A 20,962-nucleotide genomic window follows, 5' to 3' on the forward strand; every position below is an offset into this window, starting at 1 on the left:
AAATATATACCTCCATTTATAATCATCGCTTTTTCACTCGGGCAAATCTGCTGTCTTGAAATGGCAATAACGCGTCACCAAAATTTGTTCACATACCAAATTCATACAATAGCAAATCTTAAGTCCAATTTTTTCGATAGTTATTCGGGTTCTTTTGGTAAACAAAAAAAAAAGTTCTATTTATCTTTCGATTGTTTATATTATTATTTAAATCTACAGATAGTTGACTATTTTTCGTTTTATATACATACAACTACAATTTATTCGCGACTGGAATAATTCTAAATTTGTTGTTTACAGTCCTTGATTGTTGTTTACAAATAACATTTTGATTGTTATTTAAAGAATTTTTGTTTATTTCTTTTTTCTTTAAATAAATATATAAATAGTAAATATTTTACAAAGTTTACAAACATATATTACATTACTGTACAACGAAAAATAATTAAAAAAATAGAAAGTAAAAATAATTATTGGATATTTACATCTCTCTCTTTAAGAAGAACATAAAAAACATGCGATAAAATAAACCAGCTATTAATAAAACTCGTTGAAACTAAGCTAATTTGCGTTAGTGTCTGAATCACATTTTAAATAAAAAAAAAACTCATTGAGACCAGACATCAGTTTATCAATTTAAAAATAGTAGTAAGGTTAATATAATAAACCCTTTCCGCTCAAATATTTGTCATCATCACGCATAATCCAATACAAGATTTGCAAGGAACCTATAAGAATTTCTACTTTTGGCAAGTGATCTGTACATAACTAACATTGCACCATTCAATATAATCGATATTGTTAAAGTACATCTTTTTTTAATTAAAAAAAAAGTAGTGTTTAAACGAAAAAAAGCAATACTGCTTCTTCAGTATTACAACTTAATTTCACAAGTACTCACAAGTAATAAAGTGTTTTTTCTTATATTTTATTATTCTAATCTAAAAATTTACATACATAAATTATGTATTGTTACTGCACGACATAAAACATATAGACTAGTAAGCTCTCTCTCTCTCTCTCTCTCTCTCAAAAATCACTTTATATAAGCTCTGCAAACCGAAAGCATGCCTAAAATAAGCTCATTCCATTCTCTAAAGTTTATATTAACAAACAAATAGATTTTAAATAATGATAAAAGTATCCTTTCTTTTTTTTTTCTTTTAACGAAGACAATGTTGTACTGATTGGAATGCACATTAGGGCCTTTTTCACAGATAATTAAAATTGCTTTTATATACGTCATTGTTTATGAAGCTAGAGTTGTCGTACGCGTTTGCTGAATACTTTGTCTTCGCTTGTTCTTCCAATAAGGCCCGCCGTGTCTCCTCCGCCACTGCCTAAACAGTTTTCAATGTTTTTTTAATACTAGTTAGTTGTAAACAACTTGAACAAAGCTACAAACGTGCAAGTATTAATCATAAATTTGTTTTAACAGTTTTTCGAATCTAATGACAATATGAATATCAAATAAAGTGGATATTCAACTTTTCTAGTTAAGAGTTCTCCAATGTTAAGAAAATTTCGAAATTATTGCATACTTTAAAATACGCTTCTGCTATAGGAAATAAGGATTTGCAACATTGAAGTTAGGTATTTGAAAGATAGAAGCCAATTTATTTACAGAGAATAGTAGACAATTTTATTTATTCACAGATATCATAAGTTGTAGCACCTGTTAGCTCTACATCATGGGTCGCCTTTTACTAGTTAATGACGTTGGACTACATTAAAATCCACGTTGCATGTAAAGCAAATTAAAGTAAATTGTTTGTACTTTTAAAGCACATTGTATTATTAGAATTTATAGACACCAGTGTGTACAATAGTAATTACTGGTGCTATTTGGAGCCTTCTAAGCACATTTGGATCAGTAATTCATTTACCTAACTGAAACAGCTTGTTCATAAAACCAAACCAATGAGACTGGAGAAAACCAAATGATCAACTATCATTTAAAAAGCTGACTTTGATATTTTGTATAAACCAGATTTCTTGAAAATTTTATGTAACAATTTACGGCAAGAGTCCACAAACTGGGATTCCGAAAGTCTTTCATTTTTCAACACCAAACTTGCTGCTCAGGCAAACAAAAACTGATCCAGTTGGGACGAGGCAACTTCACATACACACGTTCCCCCATTTGTCAGACCGCAATTCCATAATGCACCTGTGGAACGAAATGGGAAGAAGAAACTAACAATCAAATTACAAATAAGAACAGCGAACTTGTTTAAAATTAAGCATTTTAATTCAGCAGGACCGGAAGCGACTAAAAAACGAGATTCAAGATTTATTGATACTAACTAATAATTATCGTAGATTCCAAAACATGATTACAAAACGTATATAGTTTTAACAATTGATTGAAACAACAGTTGAGATTGCAGGAACGCTTCAAATGAAGTTTATTTCAAATGGGTACACCAACGAATAATACGAATCACTCCTAGCAATGAAGCGAAATTTCACAGATAATTTACGTAGGAGTTCTTCCCTCAATTTTAAACCTCTATCTATATTATTAATCTATCAAGTTAAAGAAATAATTCGAAATCTGTTATCAACTTAGTACATTTTTTGAACAGATTGTCACTATTTACTCTTAATTTCCTAAGAATGTCAAGTCTTTTAAATCATTAATTAACCAACGTTTTTGTCCCAGAAAATAATACAGACGCTGTGTAATAACTTCAAACCAAACACCAGTTGAAGATGCCGCTGAAATACAAACGTTTTAGAGAATGGTATTTACGTGATTCACTTCTTAAGAGAGGTGCTTTGTAACAGAGGTCTAAGGGAAAGCGTTTGCCGCCGAATTGAAATTCATAGCCTTTAAATACCGTTAAATATCCACAATTTGATGGCACTCCTGTAGCTGTGAAATTGGACATCAGTTCTCTAGCTACTGGAAAATAAGAAAAGTCGCTAAAATTAAATTTATAGCAGGGCATGTGAACATTACTATTTTTAAACTAAATTTTCTCTTAATGCTTCAATGGTTTAAAATAAATCTATAGCTCTGAGTTATTTATCTAGATTTCTATCAAAAATTAAAAAACCAAGAAACCCATATTTTGTTATTTGTGATTACCATATTTTTTGGCATTTCTATTACTGTTTTAGAAACTGCTTTTTATTTTAATGCAGAATAAGTTAATTCAAAATTCATCTTGATAGTAAACAGTTCAAAATTGTTTGCACTGCACTTATGTCTCAATTACTGACCAAATAGTGTTCACTGAATTGATTTAATAGACTTACTTAACATATAATTTCAAATGACAGCAACTAAATTAGATCGAAGAAACATGAACCAAACCAAACTGCTTTCCAACATCCTAATAATATACTTCCAATCAAACTTACAAGTTTTTTTTTTTTTTTCGTTGTTTCAGCTTAGATATGATTGTCTTAATAAGTCTGTCAGACAAGTATGTCATGTGGACCTGACACTCTCCTAAAATTTTATTAATCCATTAAATAATCAGAATGGACGGATGGATGCTCTGCGCGCACCTGAGGATCGGTTTTGCCCACTCCTGTCTAAGGAGAATTTTAGAGCGAATTAAATTATTATTATTTAACTCTGTAAGCGTCTTTGCTGCAAGATTATTTGAGTTGCAAATTAATAATGAGAACTCGTAACTGCAACTAATTTACAAAGAATATAAAGAATGCGTAGATCCACTTAAATGATGATTAGTAATAATTCATGCAGTACATCAAAAATTACATTGTGTAGATCGAAATGTTTCGAACACTAAGTAAATTCACTTCTAAAGTAAACAACATAAAAAATAATATTTTTTTAAACAGCATTGGGAAAAATACATAAAATAAATGTTCAAATGTTAGTAGTGATGATGAATTATTTACACAATATCTTACCTAAGAAATGATTTGTTTCTGAACATGTTACGCTGTGAATGCTTGACTAGACGGGAGTAGCTGTGTGAATGAAAGCTGGGAACTATAAGCCAAAGCGACATAAGTTACAGCCTAAGAACTTTTCCATGAGAAATAAAATTATTTGTGTTTAAATAAATAATAAAAAAAGAAAGGCAATAGTTGATGAAAAGTAGAACCATAACCATTTAAGCCAATAATGATTTTGGGATAGAATTAGGTATTTTTAGTGATTTAATGAGAAGATCTAAGAACAATTATGGTTAATTCTGTCCACAAGAATGATTAGAAATGCAAATGAATGAATTTTTCTGGTTTTATAAACAAAAATTATTGTACTACTTTAAAAAAAGGTACACTTTGATTTAACTGATATGAAAGGGTAAGAGATAGTTTATTATTAAAGTAACAATAATCTATCTACTGGGGAAATCAATATCTACAAACATATATTAAATGAAATATTAAGTCAAGATATGCTGCTACATACCTAATAGTGAAGCTCCTGGGAATTTCCGACGTTTCGGTGGCTTAGTTATTGGAGGTGCATTGAAAGAATTTTGCGCCGATCCTACTGTACATTGTCTTACACCTTTACAACTTTTTAAATGTTCTAATTGGTCATGAAGGTATGATTTTTCCTCTTTGGTTAATGTATTTATTCTGTTCCATTGTTCAAATGGATCTATTGAAAATAAAAATACATAAATAGTCTGAAGAGAATTATCTAATTTATAATTAGTGTTCTTAATAAATAATTTTTAAACTTTAATTGAACAAATGCAAATTGTAATTTTCTAAATATATGTGTTCACACACACAAAGTTATTAGACACCACACAAAGTTTAGGTAAGAAAATAATTAAGATAATAGTTACCTATTCTCAAATTGTAGTAAGTTATTAGGCCTGTCACAAATTCACAATATAAAAAGTTGTGAGTAGCATTTATTGTCCTCAAACATGAATACGTGTTATTATTTGCATTCATACAAAAACAGAATGGTCCCTCTGAAAGAACACAAATAAATATATTTTTCTATTCATTTGATAAAAATACACACACTGTGGAAAGTATGCTATTTCAATTTATTAAACTTTGTTGAGTAAAAAGGTTGTTACAAAGGCCTAACTGAAGCCTGGGTAGAAGAAAAGATATTGTCTCTAAATCTCGGAATTAACAATATCAAAAAGGTTTTCTTATCTTATGTCTTTTTATTTGATTATTGGCTGAACCCAAGTAAACTTTCAACCCTTGGAGAAGAAGAAACGTCTCTTACATCGAATCCATTACAATCGCTCAAATGTGAGAAATTCCTATGGACTTGGAGACAAGCTAAGTAGGATAACCAGAGTCTTTGTAAAAAGGAGATCATTTTTTTACTGGAATTTTCAAGGGGCTCATCATTAAGAAAGGAAACTAAAAAAACGTAGAAAAACTAAACCTAAAATTAAGTTTTACTTCAGTACAGGGTTTGCTTGCATTCAGGTACCCTTAGTAGGGTCAAATCTAAATATAAAGTTTCAGCTTCATGAGATTTTTGTTTTAGTTATCTTGTTCACAAACACAGCGCGAGGTGGGAGAACAAATTACTTCTAATTAACTTATGTTTTTGGTGATTTTAAATCGCAAATTTGACCCTATTGCCATACCAATAAATAAAAGTAATAAAAATGTCAATGAAAGAAATATTTACCTGTCCACAATGGAGGTGTTTTCCAATGTTCATTATCATGGTTGAAACAATTCATTTTCTCTGAAAGACATTCACTTTCAAATTTAGCTTTTCTTCTCAATTTTCTTTCCCTTTTCCTTAAACGTTCCTCCTTGAGTTTTCTCCTCGCTTCTCTGGCCAATTCTCTTTCATCCTTAAGCAGAGGGCTGTAAAAGAGAGTAAACTGAAAAATGTTTTAAGTTCCTCAGAGTAGAAAAGAATTTAATGCAATAACAATAAATTGTCAAAACGCGAATTTAAGTTCAAAATATTTACACAAAGTTCACTTTTAGTTGTAGGCCCATGTATTGAAAAAATTTGGCATCACATTATCACAAGAAGGTAAGGAACTCAAAACTAAACTAAGATAAGATCTTAGTTCTCTTTAAGATCATACACCCCTCTTCAGTTGAAGTATGGATGATCTAAGTCCCGCGAGACATTTGCACGAAACAAAACTCACCACTAATTTATGAGGACGGGAGTGTACCTAAAAATAATCTTATTTAAAACGAGTGCAGTAAGACTGAAAAATTGTTAGCGAAATCGCCAACATGCACTTATCAGTTGGATGTTGTATTCATCCAATAATGTACTTCTCAAAGTTTTGATTAAAAGTTTTAATAAATTGTTTATTCTAGGTCCAATGTAACATAATCGCGTTGAAGTTAACATTGTTGGATAAATTAATGATAGTTTGAAGCAAAGCTGCATTCGAAGTATAAATACTTACATGTCTCTTTCACAATAACAAGTATCAGGTACAAATTTCTCTGGATGATTTGGTGTCTGAGCAATTACAGGATCTTGATCAGCGATATCTATCCTGCTTTGAACATTAGTCTAAAAAAAAAAAAAAAAACAATGTGAGTACAATAAAGCTTTACTTTCACAACTTCATTTTCTATCTTTTTATCTACTTACGCCAACATGTGATGGAATTCTGAACGTATTTCCTCCATAACTGTCTTGCTCAACTCCTGTGTTTAAATAATTTACACCAGACGTCGAACCACCATTGAAAAGTGATTTATCATCCGAATGCACTAACGTATGATGATGTCGATGTCTATTCTTTTTTCTTTGTTGACCATCATGTGACAGAAATACTTCCAAAGTTGCATTCGATATTTTTATCGGAAGTTCCGTAGTTGTTACGATGATTATCTCAGCATTTGTTGAACTATCGGCATTAACCGACGGTAATTGTAGATCAGTTTTATTTCGCACGTTACTTTCTGTGCTGGTTTCCAGTTCTCCTGCTACCATGTGCAGCAGTTCTTCTGTTGTCGTTGGTAGGTTGATTTCAGTAAAGTTTTCTTTATCGCTTTCTTCTTCATCTTCATTACTATGATCGTATGGAATATGGTGAGGTCGCTTTTCTTTCAAATGTCTTCGTATCTCCTAAAGAGAGAGAGAAAAAAAACAAAGTTAAATCATAATCCATAATAAATTATAGATAAAAAAAAAATTAAATAATGAATTACCTTTAATTTATCAATATGAGCTTTCAATTTCTTAATTTGCTCATCCAGATGATCTCGACTAGCTTTCCATATTTTGGGATCATGATAAACAGCTTCGCTGCAGGATACCTCTCCTTTATTGCCAAGTGTACAGTTTCCTTCTGAATTGATTTTCATATATGTTTCATTACCTGACACCTGCACAAATTTTCAAACTTGCTCATTTTCAAGGTTTAAAGTTAGAAATTTAATACTTTATTGGTATTATAAGCGTGTTATCACACAGAATAATGTAATGATGTTACCAAAAAGGAATGAACAACTACTCATTGCCTTATTTCAAACAATGTAAGAAACGAACAGCACTATCGTGGATGTCAATAAACTGATAAATTTCATATTTTGGATGCTTACTCTGGTTTGTTCTGGTTTACTAAGCAACATCTAGGAATGGATTTTTAATTGTGTACATGAAAGAAGAAAAAAAAGTATTCTCCGGATGAACAGTTTGAAATTAGTCTGGAGAGGAAAGCTGCATAATTTGAAGAAATAGTAAGTAAAAAGAAAAGTAATACCTATTTTGTCAGTTTGGCTTTACGTCCAACTATCAAGTTAGTTTTGTGGATCGAGTGGCCTAGCACTTCATATTTTACTATAAATCTCACATAAACATTTCAATAAAATGCAAGGCTTGGACCAGGAACCGAACCCAGTATCACAAACATCTTAGCTTGCGTGGCCTCGCCTCTAACTAAGAGTGCGTTCAGTTTTCCGAAGCCAAGCATAGAATCGAACAAATGCTACATATAAATGTAGATAAAATCAAATTCTGCATGCACTATATTAATAATACGATAAATGTATTTATTTAATTTCTGTAACCAATACTCCATTTTTATAGGGGTAATACTCTGAGAACAAATAAAACTATATTATGCTATTAATAATGAAGCAGATGTGTTACCTGCAGGATATTAATTCTATCTTCCAGTACTCCCATCATAGTGCTGACGCGTAGATCTAAAGCATCGTTCGATCTCTTAGTACGGGGTTTATTATTTTGTATGCTCGCGATTACAGAATCGATGGCCTTTGATATATCATAGTCTCTATACACGGTGCTAAGAACTTCCATTGGGTCTTCTTTTTCGTTATTGTACCTATTACCATTAATATTACTTGCTTGATAGTTATTTTTTTTAACAAATTTAAGTTTGCCATCGTCAGTTGGTTTAAGTAATAAAGTAAATTCACTTTGTGTATCAATGTCAGGTGGTAAATCTTGGTTTGCACTTCTTCGAGTTCTAAAAGTTCTCACATATTTTGGTTTGAAGTCGTGTACGTCTCTGAAAAAAGAGCTCCTGCAAAAGAGAGAAATAATGATTAATAACAAAATATTCCTGAGAGACTAGGAAAGTAATAAGATTAAGGCGAATATTTTTTCAGACGAGACATAACGCCGAACCACCAGATTGGTGGCTAGGAGGATGGACACTAATACTTGATTCACATTTTTCCAACCACTGAAAAATAGCTACACCCAGAATTCGAACTGGGGAACTCCCACAAAGTGGGCTTAATCATAAGCACTTCACCAAACCTATCTTCTTAAATTAGAACTAATAGTTAAGACTACTAAATACACCATTAGAGACCAAAGCCTCTGCTGGTATCCAAGTCCTAACGCTTACACAGAGACTCACACAATATTTGTGCAAAGTTAGTTGTAGCATTTTGCAATATGGATTCAATTATTCTTTTATTTGTTCAATTTATGATGGCTACAATTCCTATAAAAGCATAGACTCTTGTACGAAGCCACAAGAACTACCAGTTTGTAATAAATTTACTTTTGCGCTTCTTTTAATCTTCGATGTAAACAGGTCTGTAATGTAACAAGTAATTGATTATCGAAAGTATAACGTACATTTAGTTAGAGTTCCCTTATATTTCTTGCATTAATATACGATATACCAGTACCTCACCAGATATTTAATTAGAGGGCTCAGCAGCTTCAAAAAGGTTCAAAAATGGTAGTTTTATTTAGCACTTTTTTATTTTTCAATCTTATTTAAATTTCTTGGTACTTTGGAGTTTCATATGTCTATTAATTTAGCATTTTGTTTAATTGCAATTTATAGATCTATTTATTTCAATGAAGTTACAGAATATTATAAAAACTAAACTAAATTTACAGATTTTAGACAGTACCTCATGTAATCTCTATTAGTTCTTCTTTCATTTTCATATTTTGTGTACATAAAGCCAGTTGGTGTGAAACATGCACATTTCTTTCCTCGTGGAGCAGTGAAAACATTCGCTCTAAGTTTGCATTTGTGTTTACGCCACCTTCAAAAAACATTATTGGTATAAAATTGATAATTGCTACACCACAACTCCCTGATCATCATTCTTACATTCTTAATAAATAATTTTTGTACTATTTAGTTTTATACTTTTATAAAAGAAATTTTAATCTTCGAGTATATAATAGAAATAAATACATACCGGTTACCTTCAGCAAGACATTGCCATTTCTGTCCTTGTTTGCAAGGTGGTTGATATTCGGGCCGTTGACATTCAATTGCCAATCTTTCCATTTTACTAATTCCGATTACGGGTGGTAACTGATTATCTAATTGTCCATCATTTGCAGATTCAATTCCTTAACACAAATTAGAAAGATGTCAAGCTTTAGTTAAATAAGAAGCAAACAGGTAGGGATGAAAATAGGAAATAGAAGAGAGGCGCAGCCACAAATGTTAAGCCAACTGCTTCGAACTTTAAAAAGGTGGTATTAGCCTTTTTTCCCATGGTCAATATAGAAAATACCAACAAACAAATTAATAGTTACCTTTGGGTGATGGGAATGTTGTTCCTTGCTCAAAATCATTGCCTTCATTTTCACTTTTCTTTACACTATTCGAATCATTAAATGTTTCTGTAATAAATGTTCTGTTTAGAATTTATGTTTTCTACTAAAGAATTATAAATCAATGCCCAGAAAAAACAAATTTTTGGGCACAAGATGTGTACTCACTTTCCACAGGTGCAACATGAGAATTCAACGTTTGATTAACGTCTTTTTCAAGTTTTGTTATAGACTCCTTTAGCTTTCCTTCAGTAATCAATTCTGGACCATCACGCCTCCCACTGCTACAAATTTACAACAAAAGCAAAAAATTCATTTTCTGCCCCCCCCAAAACTAAGTAATTTAAAACTAATTAATAATTTCACGCACCTTTCAATAAGAAAAGTATCAGGCCATTTGTTTGGAAATTTAGTTCTTGGTTTATGACGTCTGTTAAGCAGTTTAAGAAACGAGCGGCCGTCCATGTGTGGTGGAGCTTCAACACCAGCAATATCCAAAAATGTGGGCGCCAAATCAATATTGAGTACTAGTTCATCTATACTTTAAAATTTGTTTTATTAGACTTAATGTTCTTTAGGATACCTTATTTACATTACCTTATTTCAATTAGTATTGGTATAATGACTATACTAATAAAGTTCAGTTTATTTACATAGTTCCTGGTTCAATTCCTGGCCCTCTCACTAAGAATGGTACTCTTATATCAAACTCAAATGGGAATGATTTTCCTTTAACTAAACCGAATTGTCCAAGGTGATATCCATGATCTGATGTGTAGATTATATACGTATTGTCTAATTCACCAAGCGCTTTTAATTCTTGATAAATCTGTTAAAAAAAAAAAAACAATAAGAAAATGAACACAGCTTAGTTGAGGGCCATAACTGATAGCAGAAATAAAAAAAAGATTAAATAGGAATTAGCAAGGGCTAATTTGTAGGGTTAGTATTCTGGTCTATAATGTGTACAACCTAAATTTGGACCGACATGGTGAAGCCTCTAGAGCGGTCGCAAGACAACCAGCACTGGGGCCATAATGAACGAAGATCCCGTGGCTATTCCGCGGACACACCCTCCCCCAAAGGCTCTTGGAGTTTTTGGCTTGAAAAGATAGTTATTTAAGGCCAGAAAGCGACAACTAAATCCACCCTACCATTTAAATGGGACACTTTCTAGCAAACCCACCATTACCTTGATTCGGAACCAGTCCGAGAGCCCAGGACTGGACTCATGAAACTGACAGGCTTGGATAGAATCTTCACAGGATGTTCCACTGTCATTCACCTGTGCAGACTGTGTCAGGAGAAGAGGATCTTTTGTTCTTAATCGTTAAATGCACCTCTTTGAAACGGATTTCTCGCCGAAAATGTATGATAGAGATCCCGTGATGATAAAAAATATATATATACATTTTTTATAATCCCTACTCTATCTGTAAGTAAAGTTTTTGTCGCTCCATCATTCCATCAGTATACAGGAATATGATTACAGGAACGCTGAACGCCGTAATTATGAGCACTTCATCGTGTTCCTAAAACTAGAGATTACCTTTTCCACAGCATCATCCACACTCTGCAAGGTTTGTAACCGTTTTGTCATCAATAAATCAGTAAATTGACGGTGTATTGGTCTCATTGGTCCAGTAACTTGGAGAATCCACTGCTTATCAGGGTTCGGTGCATAGTCGTAGGATGGTGTACTGAAAATAAGTACATAAGTTATTTAAAAATTATTAAATATGATAAATATGAGAGCTTACAGTCCAATGTAGATTTAAATAAAACTAGATATAAAATCCAATATTCTAATATGGAACACAAATTAACGGTGCCTACATTACAATTTCAAATGTAAAATTTACTGAAAATATTAAGAGATTAATAAATTTTCCTTATTGTAAAAGTAAACATGAAAATACTGAATAAAGCATAATAAAAAAATACTAATATTATCCTTAAAATAAGCTTTCAGACTAGTAATCAAGAGATAATAAATAAACGCCTGAAATAAATGTCTTCTATATTTTTGTAAGCTAGCGATTCGGGCAAGAGCTGAGATCATTGATTACATCTAACTTTTCCCTGCACCGAAGAACAAGAACGGTAAAACTTAAAATACTTCTCCCAAATTTTGAAAATCAAACATTTTAGTAAAAGTAAATCTTAAAAACTAAGTTTAATTTAAAATTGTAAGGAGAAATCTTAAAAAATAAATTTTAAAAATAAATATTTAAATAATCTTCTCCAGTACCAGGTTTCGGACAAGTTGCTTAGCAACACACACACTCTCTTCACAGAGAAGGAGCACTTAATAATTATCTGAAGTAATGCATGATAAGAGAACTACTTTCGTGTGGGTTATGTAGCGTGGCAAATGTTATTTGTCAACTGGGTCCATTATCTTTGCTGGCCAGAATTGATTGCACTGCTCTAAAACTAGTTGACACCTGAACTAACACTTTTATTACCACTTACTATTATTAACTCTAGGCTTAACTAGTTTTGTAGTCTTGAAACTTCAAGTTATTGAAGTGATACGATGGTGAGAAATTAGTGTTATATTGATTAACTTATGGAGTTTTTGAAGAGTTTATTCTGCTCATGGTATCAGGATCACATTAAAAGGATCAGCTTTTTAAAAAAATCAGTGAATTAATATTTTTAATCATTTTCCTTTCCAGTTTTTGTAATTTATTTATTTAGTGTATATGATGGTGAGCTAGAGCTAGTTGCCTGCGTCTTCCCGAAACCCAAAATTGATACATCAACTATAAACTAAAAATCTGCAGCAGCATTCTATTTGATTCGTCACTAATAATTTCTCTTAAATCTCATAGCAAGAACTTGATATATATGATTTATAGATTTCTGGTAAAAAGTTTTCACCTAAAAAGGCAAGTTTTGAGATTCCGTGAACTGAAGATGAAAAATGTAAATCTAAGGAAGCTGAAAAAACATTTCAAAGTTAGTTAGACATCTCTGCGAACAAAATTCTCTTAACCAGAACAAATTTACTGAATGGACATTGAATTTTTCGTTTTTTTTATAGAACTTTTTTTTCCGGAAATGGTATAAGCGCTTTGGGGAAAACTTCATGAACAATACACAATCAAAATCAAGATGAAATTTTTCCCAGGAACTCGATTAAGAGCCGAATTCTGAATTCAGAGGGTGGTTAAGCATCCCTCCCCTGCTTTAAAGAACCACTTAACGGCCCTGCTAATGATGAACATGAATGGCGATCAGTGATGCGCACATTCTGATAGGACTTTGTGTTCAAAAAATTCAAGCGATGATTTCAAGCGGTTTAAAGGGAAATGCCAATTAATTTATTCCAACGCGTAATTATTGTGGGCGAGATTATGTTCAATAAGTGAAAAATAATGACGGCTTTAATAATAATAATGATATTTACTTGAAGAATAAGGAAATCCTACTTAAGTAACAAGAAGGTTTTTGTTTATTAGAGGATTGTGTTCACTCTAATAAGGATGAATAAATTCCCGTTAAAAAAGAATGGATAGGTTGAGTGTTGTATGTGATGCGAGTGGTGAAACGTCCAGCGATAATAATAAGTTGAGGGATTTAGTGAAACAGATATCAGCAGATTATATCCTCCAGGATACATTGATGGTGAGTTACACAGTTAGCCTTATCGTCCTGTCTTCTATTGTTTATTTATTTATTTATTCATTTTATAAACTTACGTACTTTTTGGTATTGAAGATAATTTCATTTCTTTATGCTGCATCTATAATGGCACAGTGTTCTTGCACACAGATTCTTACCAACAGCTTTTACTTACCTTTCTTTCTGTTTGCACTATGATGGACATCCTCCGTTACAGGTAGGCGGTTGAAAAGAAAACATTTTCGCTCTTAAATTAACTCAGTAGATTATATTTAGAACTATCAATTTTTTCATAAGAAAAATTAATGCAGTTTAGAAGCAGGGTTAAGCTCTGGAAACATCCTTTACCCACTATCATATTCTTATATCCATATCCCAATATCTTTTTGTAAATATCGATCGGAACTTCGTTAATAGCCGCCACTTTTATTCCTGGTCCTTCCATGTGGGCTCTCGAAGCCATTTCCTTTATCAAATTCTTTAATCAAGCTTTCCTCTTTCAGTCTCGTTTCTCCTTTCTACAGAGATGAAGTAGTGAATTCTCTTGGGCCATTATAGCTTTCTATTCTCTATGGTGTAAAGAGTAATGGTCTTATGCTTTCTCACTCTCTAGGGAACCATTGGATCATAATTATGTCACATAGAGTAGATTAATTGTTTGGCTACAACTTCTCCTCCAAAAATACCCCTCTAAAGCAAGCACGCTACTACCAACTCTTCTAGATAAAGTCCAGGTGGATGAAGCATAGAGATTATACTTTCCAAAAATGGTGGTAAATCATTTTCTTCGTACTCATTCTTATTTCATTGTTCCAGAGGATAGCGTTTAAACATTTATTATTATCTTCCAATATTACTAAAATCAAGTATTAATAATCAATGAACTGGAATTAAGTTCAGAGCGATATTCATAGCTATGACGTATGCAAAATTAAATGGAAGGAAGTAGTGTGACGTACATAATGCAGTCGTCAATGCATTCTGATCAGAATAATTAATAACTTAATGAAGTGTGCTTGATTAATAAAGTGAGATATAAATAGTAACGCAGAATATTGACTGCTGACAAGAAGAAAGAGTCTATTGCAACGGCGACACAAATGCAAGTCCCGTTCATCTTCTTTGACGGCGGCGCCTCTTCGACTGGTGCCGATTATTACATTTGGTCTATTAAAGGAGAAAATTTTAATACTAAGGGGGAAGTCTTACATGATATACTTGGAGAAGACGATGGTGAGCTGATCAAATACCAGATGAAATTAAGAGTTCACTTCAATGGTGATATTCTCAGAGTATTTAGGGGATTCGATAGTATTCTCTAAAACAAAGTTCACTCTTTCGAACTCCTGAAATTTGTTGGAAGCAAATAAAAAATGAGAAATGTTATATTGATGGCCGCAGTTAAACAGGTAGAAAAAACTATAAATCTTTAAATTATGTTTTTCTAACACTTCTGTTGCAAGCTTGAAGGCAGTTAAACGAACTAACTGGTTACCAACTCACTTCTACACATATTCAAGAATTGTTAATCCTTTGGTCACACTGTTGGACATTCTGAGGGAAGCGATCGTTTCGACACAAAGCATCAAGGATTAAATGAGCATTTCCAAAAACACTGATAGTAAAACTGAGGAGGAAATGGCTGAGTAATTTAGTAGTAAGGAATTTAGTTCCATGAACAGAACTACCTCAGAGAGGATTTTATTTAGCTAGATAGTAGGCTTCCATCTTTTTATTGCTTTTTTTTTCTTGCTATCTAATGGTAGTAATAAAGCAATAAATAAATATGAGTATTTTTTTGGGACTGCTCAGAGCATTTTTTAATCTTTAGGGTTGTAAACAACAAAATTTAACAAATTAGAAAGAAGAATCAATGATACCCCTGCTTCAAAATACTAATTTAATTGGTGAAAAAGTAATTTTGCACTGTTGATGCCCAATTTCAATTTTCTTATTAATTTCCCGAATTCCTGAGCAGCATTAAACACGGGTTTCCAGAGAGAAAGAGTGGAGAAAAGAGTAGAATAAAGACCAGCCTACGATCAACAGAGGATGCTCTAAAACTTAAGGGTATCCTCTCCTTCCTATTACCTATCTTGGTCCGACCGGTACTTTTCTTACTTCTATCCACACAGCCGAAGCCGGTGTCCTGCAAGTCCATTTCCTTGGTCCCATCCAACTCACAATTAGATCAACCAGTCCAGAAACATTCTTCTTCACATGCAGATGACACTGCAATTCTTTTTCCTCACAACAAACCCAGCAAACTGAAACCTTCAATCCCATTCTGAATCCCTGAAAGAATGGTTTAGAAAATGGAAAATTCAGCTTAACGAAACCAAATCTCTAAATTTAGTATCTTTCACCCTCCAATTTATAATCCCTATTCCTTCCCTTCTATGTCGCTCCCTTGTTTCTTCAAGTTGTTTAGAGACAAAAAGGCTAAATTGGAATCCTCCTCTCACAACCAAAAAACATTTTGAAATTTCAGTGTTTTCTGTGTCACTTATAATTGTTAAGATGATGCAATTGATCATTATAACTCTACAAATTTTTTAATATCTTGAAGAAGGCAATAAACTTGCCGAAACGTCGGTATAAAAGTAAATAAATTTGTTCACAAAAAACTGTTTATTGACTGCCCCTCAATATTCCCAAGAATAATCAACGTCGGTCGAAAACTAAACCATTATTCTAATTTAAAATAGAAATATTATGAATGGTATGTACATGATATGGAAAACAATATTAAATGTGTAAGCACCAAAACATTGCGTAAGTAGAGACAACTAGAAGAAAGAGCAGAGCGATGTTAAAAGGGTCTGTGTGTGAGAGAGAGGTCAAGGTGAGACAGTTGAAGTGAGCGCAGTCGGAGATGGCGGTTGTTGAGAAGATTGGTGTGAAATATTTGAATGAGATGTAGCCGGGTCCTTGAAATACTCGGCACGACCTGAACGCCGACTAGGAGCCATGCTTGCTCTTTTTTATGTACTTTAGCTTGCCTCGCTTCCTCTCTACGACGGCGGAGTCTAATCTCCCTTCTCTCTCGCATTGTCTCTTCACAAATATGTCTGGAAGCTAATACTTCCTTCCAATTCTAAGTAAAACAGGAAGCGATTGTGTCAAATTATTCGTTATTCGGTGTTTACCGGAAAATACGATCCCTTCAGTAAGCGGAAATGGTTTTTAGCACAAGATTTTTGTACCTGTTTTGGTGTACATGATGTATCTAAAAAAGAAACAGAAAGCAGAAAACCTGGCATTCCATTTTGGCGTTGTTCTCATCCATAGAAGTCAACGGATGTTGTGGTTTTATGTTGCGATTTTTCTTTTTCTTAAAAATGGTTCCGATTTTCTTTTAAACTTCTACACTATTTACCAAAGGAATGTTCAGAAAGTTTAAACTTTGTAGTTCAACAGATTACTACTAAACTCGAGAGTTCTGTACTTCGTAGTAATGGGCAAAACAAGCCCATTACTACATTACTATGGTTTGAAACTGAACCAATTTAAAAAAAAATCTCGTTCACAGATTCCGTTTTTGGATTTTGTTTTTGCTTTGGGATGTTTTCATTAATTAATTCATACCATGAAATTACTTTTTTTTTGTAACAACCATTTTAATTATTTACAAGATACTTAATATCCAAATGACACTTTTCAATGTTGACTTCATACAAATTCAAAGATTTTTTTTTTAAACTGCTTTTAATTGAATTTATTCATATTCAATAATTTAACGAGGAAAGGTCATATTCGAACATCTGGGGCGTTGGTTTAATAGATTTAGTAAATCATTCATCTATGGTTGATTTATTATTCATAACAGGAAATAGTTCCTAGAGGAACTGTTGACACCACCCACAATCACCATCGATCATTTAATTACTGGTAAATCTCTGTCAAAAGCAATTAAGCTCATACATCGAGAGAGCAGAGCTCATTACTTGTGAATTATCACAAAATATGTAGATACAGTGTTGACGAAGTTTATTATTTATTTATTTTTTTCTTTCTTCTTTGCAACAGACTCCTAGGTCTCGTCACATTGCAATATAGAAACATTTTTTAGAGGTTATATTTAAATAAAATCATTTTGCAAGAAACAATTATCATTTTGTTTATCAGATCAACCGATTTTGATGGAAATTCAGTATTTGTTGATATTATATAAGTGCCAAAGTGAACTGAAGTGGATGACCCACTCTTTAGAAGGGAAGCTAATGTCTGTCTCTCCACAGAAATTTCCTAAAATGGATTTTCTCTGAAGAAAATCGCAAAGATGAACAAATAATCTACTCAATGATGCAGTTTCTTTGTTAATAATAAAGTAATCTTAAACGAGTTATCAAATTAGAGCTTCCTATTTTGATTTACTTTTGGTTTTCAAGTGATACGATACTTATAAATTTCTAAAAACCTCTATCACGTACAAGAGAAATCTTACCACGTGTATTTCTCGGAAGTAATTAAAAATCAACAATCTGCGCATTTTGAACAATAAGAAATAAGTTTTTATTTGTTTATTTGCATCCGTATTCTCTTCATTCTTTGGCGATGATGAAGATTCTATTGTATCGTTGGTGCTACAGAACTAGGCCCAGAGTCACAATTCTGAGATGACGTGACGTGAAAACAGATCATTGCGATTTTACGGCCGCTCTGTACTGTAAGACGATACAACATTACTAGCTCTGTGCACTGTAGTGCTTGCTACATGCCCTACTAATATAGGTCAGAACATCAAGTCGACTGAAGTTGTTCAATAGATTGCACGATAAATTGTAACTGCGTAGGCCGCTTTAGTCTCAGTACTAGTAGCTACTGAGCCATTGGTACCATAATAACAAGCATGTATTCTAGTCTCTTGTTGCAATAACGCTGCTAGCTGACACCGGAAAAGGTCTCTCATCATCCGACCTTCACAGAGAAGTAAGCCCGACACCTAGTCACGTTGAACTATCGCTCATTCATAGTTTTCTCTCTCGAGTTCATTCTTGGGGCGTGGGTAATGTGGCCTATCACAATTTACCCAGTCTCATGAAGCATATTTTCAATATAATTCTTATTTTGGCGAATGAAGAATATTTTTATGTCCATCAGGTCAAATTTTTCGAAGAACTTCATTCTAAATGTGAAGTAGACTAAGTTCTCCGCATTCCTATCTAAGCAAACACAAGACAGATAAGCTTTTAATATATTTTGACCTTGGCAGTTCTAGAGAACAATCGGCTATTTACAAGTACACACCAATTAGTGAACAAAATACTTCTCGAATTACACTCTGTAAGTTATTATCAGAGTTCATCTCAAGTACTCAAGTGAACAACATCTTTTTTATTATTTGAGATCAAAGCGACACCATCTAAGAATAAGTTTTCTGTACCGTTCCGATAACTTTCAAGCACTGAAAGCAGTTCCTCTGGACCTTACTTCCAGAAATCTAATTTTGATTAACCCTCTGGAGAGAAGAAAGACATGACTGCTTTAGAACCATAAACTATATTTAAAAACACCAACTGAATAGTGGTAGCAAGGCGACAATAACTATAGCAATCTTCTATTCCATATTAGAGAGATTGATTGTAACAATGCGGTGTGCACAGTCGCAATAATCCAACTAGGCGCACATTTCACCGCGATTTGACCCCAGGGTGAAGGTTACACTTTCAGTCACCTGTGAAGCGAACAGTGAGGAAGGTGAAACAGTGAAAGATATTTCTTAATTAGATATTGATCTGCGTGATTACGTCACGACCGTTATAATTTCAGCTAAGTTATAATTAGCGAACTATAATGTTTAGAAAGTTATTCTTTTCTTTATAAGAGGATGTTAATTTAGCTATTATTGTGCCCTTTATTTAATTGGCACTTCCGGATAGTTAAATTTTCATGAAATTTAGAATTTTCCTCACAAATTTAATTCGTATTAAGTAGGTTGCTTAGCCGAACATTGAAATGAGACTAGCTGCAAATATTCTTGGGACAATATTTCAAATAAAACTTATCGATCTACTGAGTTTGGTTTTGCAAGTTCTACTATTCTACTCTATTTCCCAAAAATATACTCAAAAAAATGAAAACTCCTTTTGGCTAACTGTAACAACTATTAAACTTGGTAATATTCAGTAGGCAAGTCACATGAAGTTAATTATTTTAACTTATTTTAAAATAAAATAAAAAGAGAAACTTTTACTCACTGGTGAGAGGTGACATTGAAGAACAGATTAGAGTATTGGGGGGCAGAATCTTCAGGTCCATGCGGGGCCGGAAATCCAAGTACTAACATCACAGGCTTCCGACTGAAGTACTGTTTAGATTGTCTAAGAAAGGCCACTGAATCGTTAGCAATCAGGTCGGGATAATAATCCTGAAAATTAAAATTATATTATAAATGTTACATAATTAATGATGGGATAAAATATTATATAAAAAAAAGGATATATATGTATAAACTTTAATAAATACCAAGAAGAACTGTAGTGTTTATGTAAATTAGTAAATTATTCTTTAAAAGGAGCTGGTCAATTATATTTTCTATGTATTTAATTATGCAAATAAGTATTAAAGTCAGTGTTATTAGTTGTTTTATATTTATTAAATTATACATTAGATTGACTTTTTTTCTTGTTTAAATCTAGTTAAAAGATAAGAGATTTTTTGTTTACAATCCCCTAGTAGAGGGGATGCTGAAGAAGTCGCTGACGGAGAAGCGGCAGCCGCAGGACAGTACAACGGTCTTTGCAGATACGGAGGGTGTTGTTTATTACTTCCTAGGCATCCGGCTAGCTGAAGAACCTCGAAGGATTCTTTTCCACTCTTATCCTATTATCTAATCCTCAAACCCTTTTGAAGTAACCTCCCCTTTAAGTAAGGATCCTCTTACGCTATTTCTGATCCTAATCCGCGATGCAGTTCCTCAAGAAGATAAGAAACTAGTTTCCTTTAAAAAGCCGAGATTAACATACATTTCTTGACCAACATCTAGAATAATTTTTTCGGAGAGTTTTGAGTGAGTTTTTGAAAAGTGTTCGAAAAAGGAAGAAAGACTTAACGTGACAATTAGATCAATTCATCGATTTTGAAAATTTATGCAACATATCCTTCCGCTGGCAAAGGGTTAAAGGAAATCTCATCAAACTAAAACTGAATACTGTTAAAAGAACCTTGTGATAATCATCGCCATGTTTGATTCTCCTGCCGTTCAGATTCACAGAGTAGTTGTAATATCGAGAGTTCATGATCAGACCACCCCATTCTCTCCATCCTGGTGGGATGTAGCTGCCGTTGTATTTATTTAGATATTTCCCAAAATAACCTGAAACAAAGGCAACATGACATTAAATCAATATACATACAGAAAACAAAATG

General features: G+C 32.9%; 1 protein-coding gene across 2 annotated transcripts in view; it reads right to left on the minus strand.

Moving 5' to 3' along the window:
• Positions 1-174: 174 nt before the first annotated feature.
• The window catches only part of LOC141454146 (extracellular sulfatase SULF-1 homolog), a 138,629-nt gene continuing 117,841 nt past the window's right edge, over positions 175-20,962 (minus strand). The window contains exons 4-21 of one of the 2 annotated variants that reach the window (XM_074128060.1): positions 20,758-20,909; positions 19,792-19,961; positions 11,511-11,661; positions 10,615-10,790; positions 10,332-10,502; positions 10,130-10,245; positions 9,944-10,030; positions 9,598-9,754; positions 9,301-9,438; positions 8,054-8,450; positions 7,111-7,287; positions 6,548-7,027; positions 6,357-6,466; positions 5,606-5,790; positions 4,788-4,919; positions 4,400-4,594; positions 3,892-3,973; positions 175-1,340 (exon numbers count right to left, since the gene is read on the minus strand). In XM_074128060.1, the coding sequence (XP_073984161.1) occupies positions 1,250-1,340; positions 3,892-3,973; positions 4,400-4,594; positions 4,788-4,919; positions 5,606-5,790; positions 6,357-6,466; positions 6,548-7,027; positions 7,111-7,287; positions 8,054-8,450; positions 9,301-9,438; positions 9,598-9,754; positions 9,944-10,030; positions 10,130-10,245; positions 10,332-10,502; positions 10,615-10,790; positions 11,511-11,661; positions 19,792-19,961; positions 20,758-20,909 (3,167 nt within the window). In that variant the 3' untranslated portion in view covers positions 175-1,249. The remainder of the gene's footprint in view (positions 1,341-3,891; positions 3,974-4,399; positions 4,595-4,787; positions 4,920-5,605; positions 5,791-6,356; positions 6,467-6,547; positions 7,028-7,110; positions 7,288-8,053; positions 8,451-9,300; positions 9,439-9,597; positions 9,755-9,943; positions 10,031-10,129; positions 10,246-10,331; positions 10,503-10,614; positions 10,791-11,510; positions 11,662-19,791; positions 19,962-20,757; positions 20,910-20,962) is intronic. The other variant, XM_074128067.1, reaches the window with a different exon arrangement.

This window comes from Rhodnius prolixus, unplaced genomic scaffold (assembly GCF_049639745.1).
Source record: "Rhodnius prolixus isolate KJV_2025 unplaced genomic scaffold, Rpr scaffold_1, whole genome shotgun sequence".
NCBI lineage: Eukaryota > Metazoa > Arthropoda > Insecta > Hemiptera > Reduviidae > Rhodnius > Rhodnius prolixus.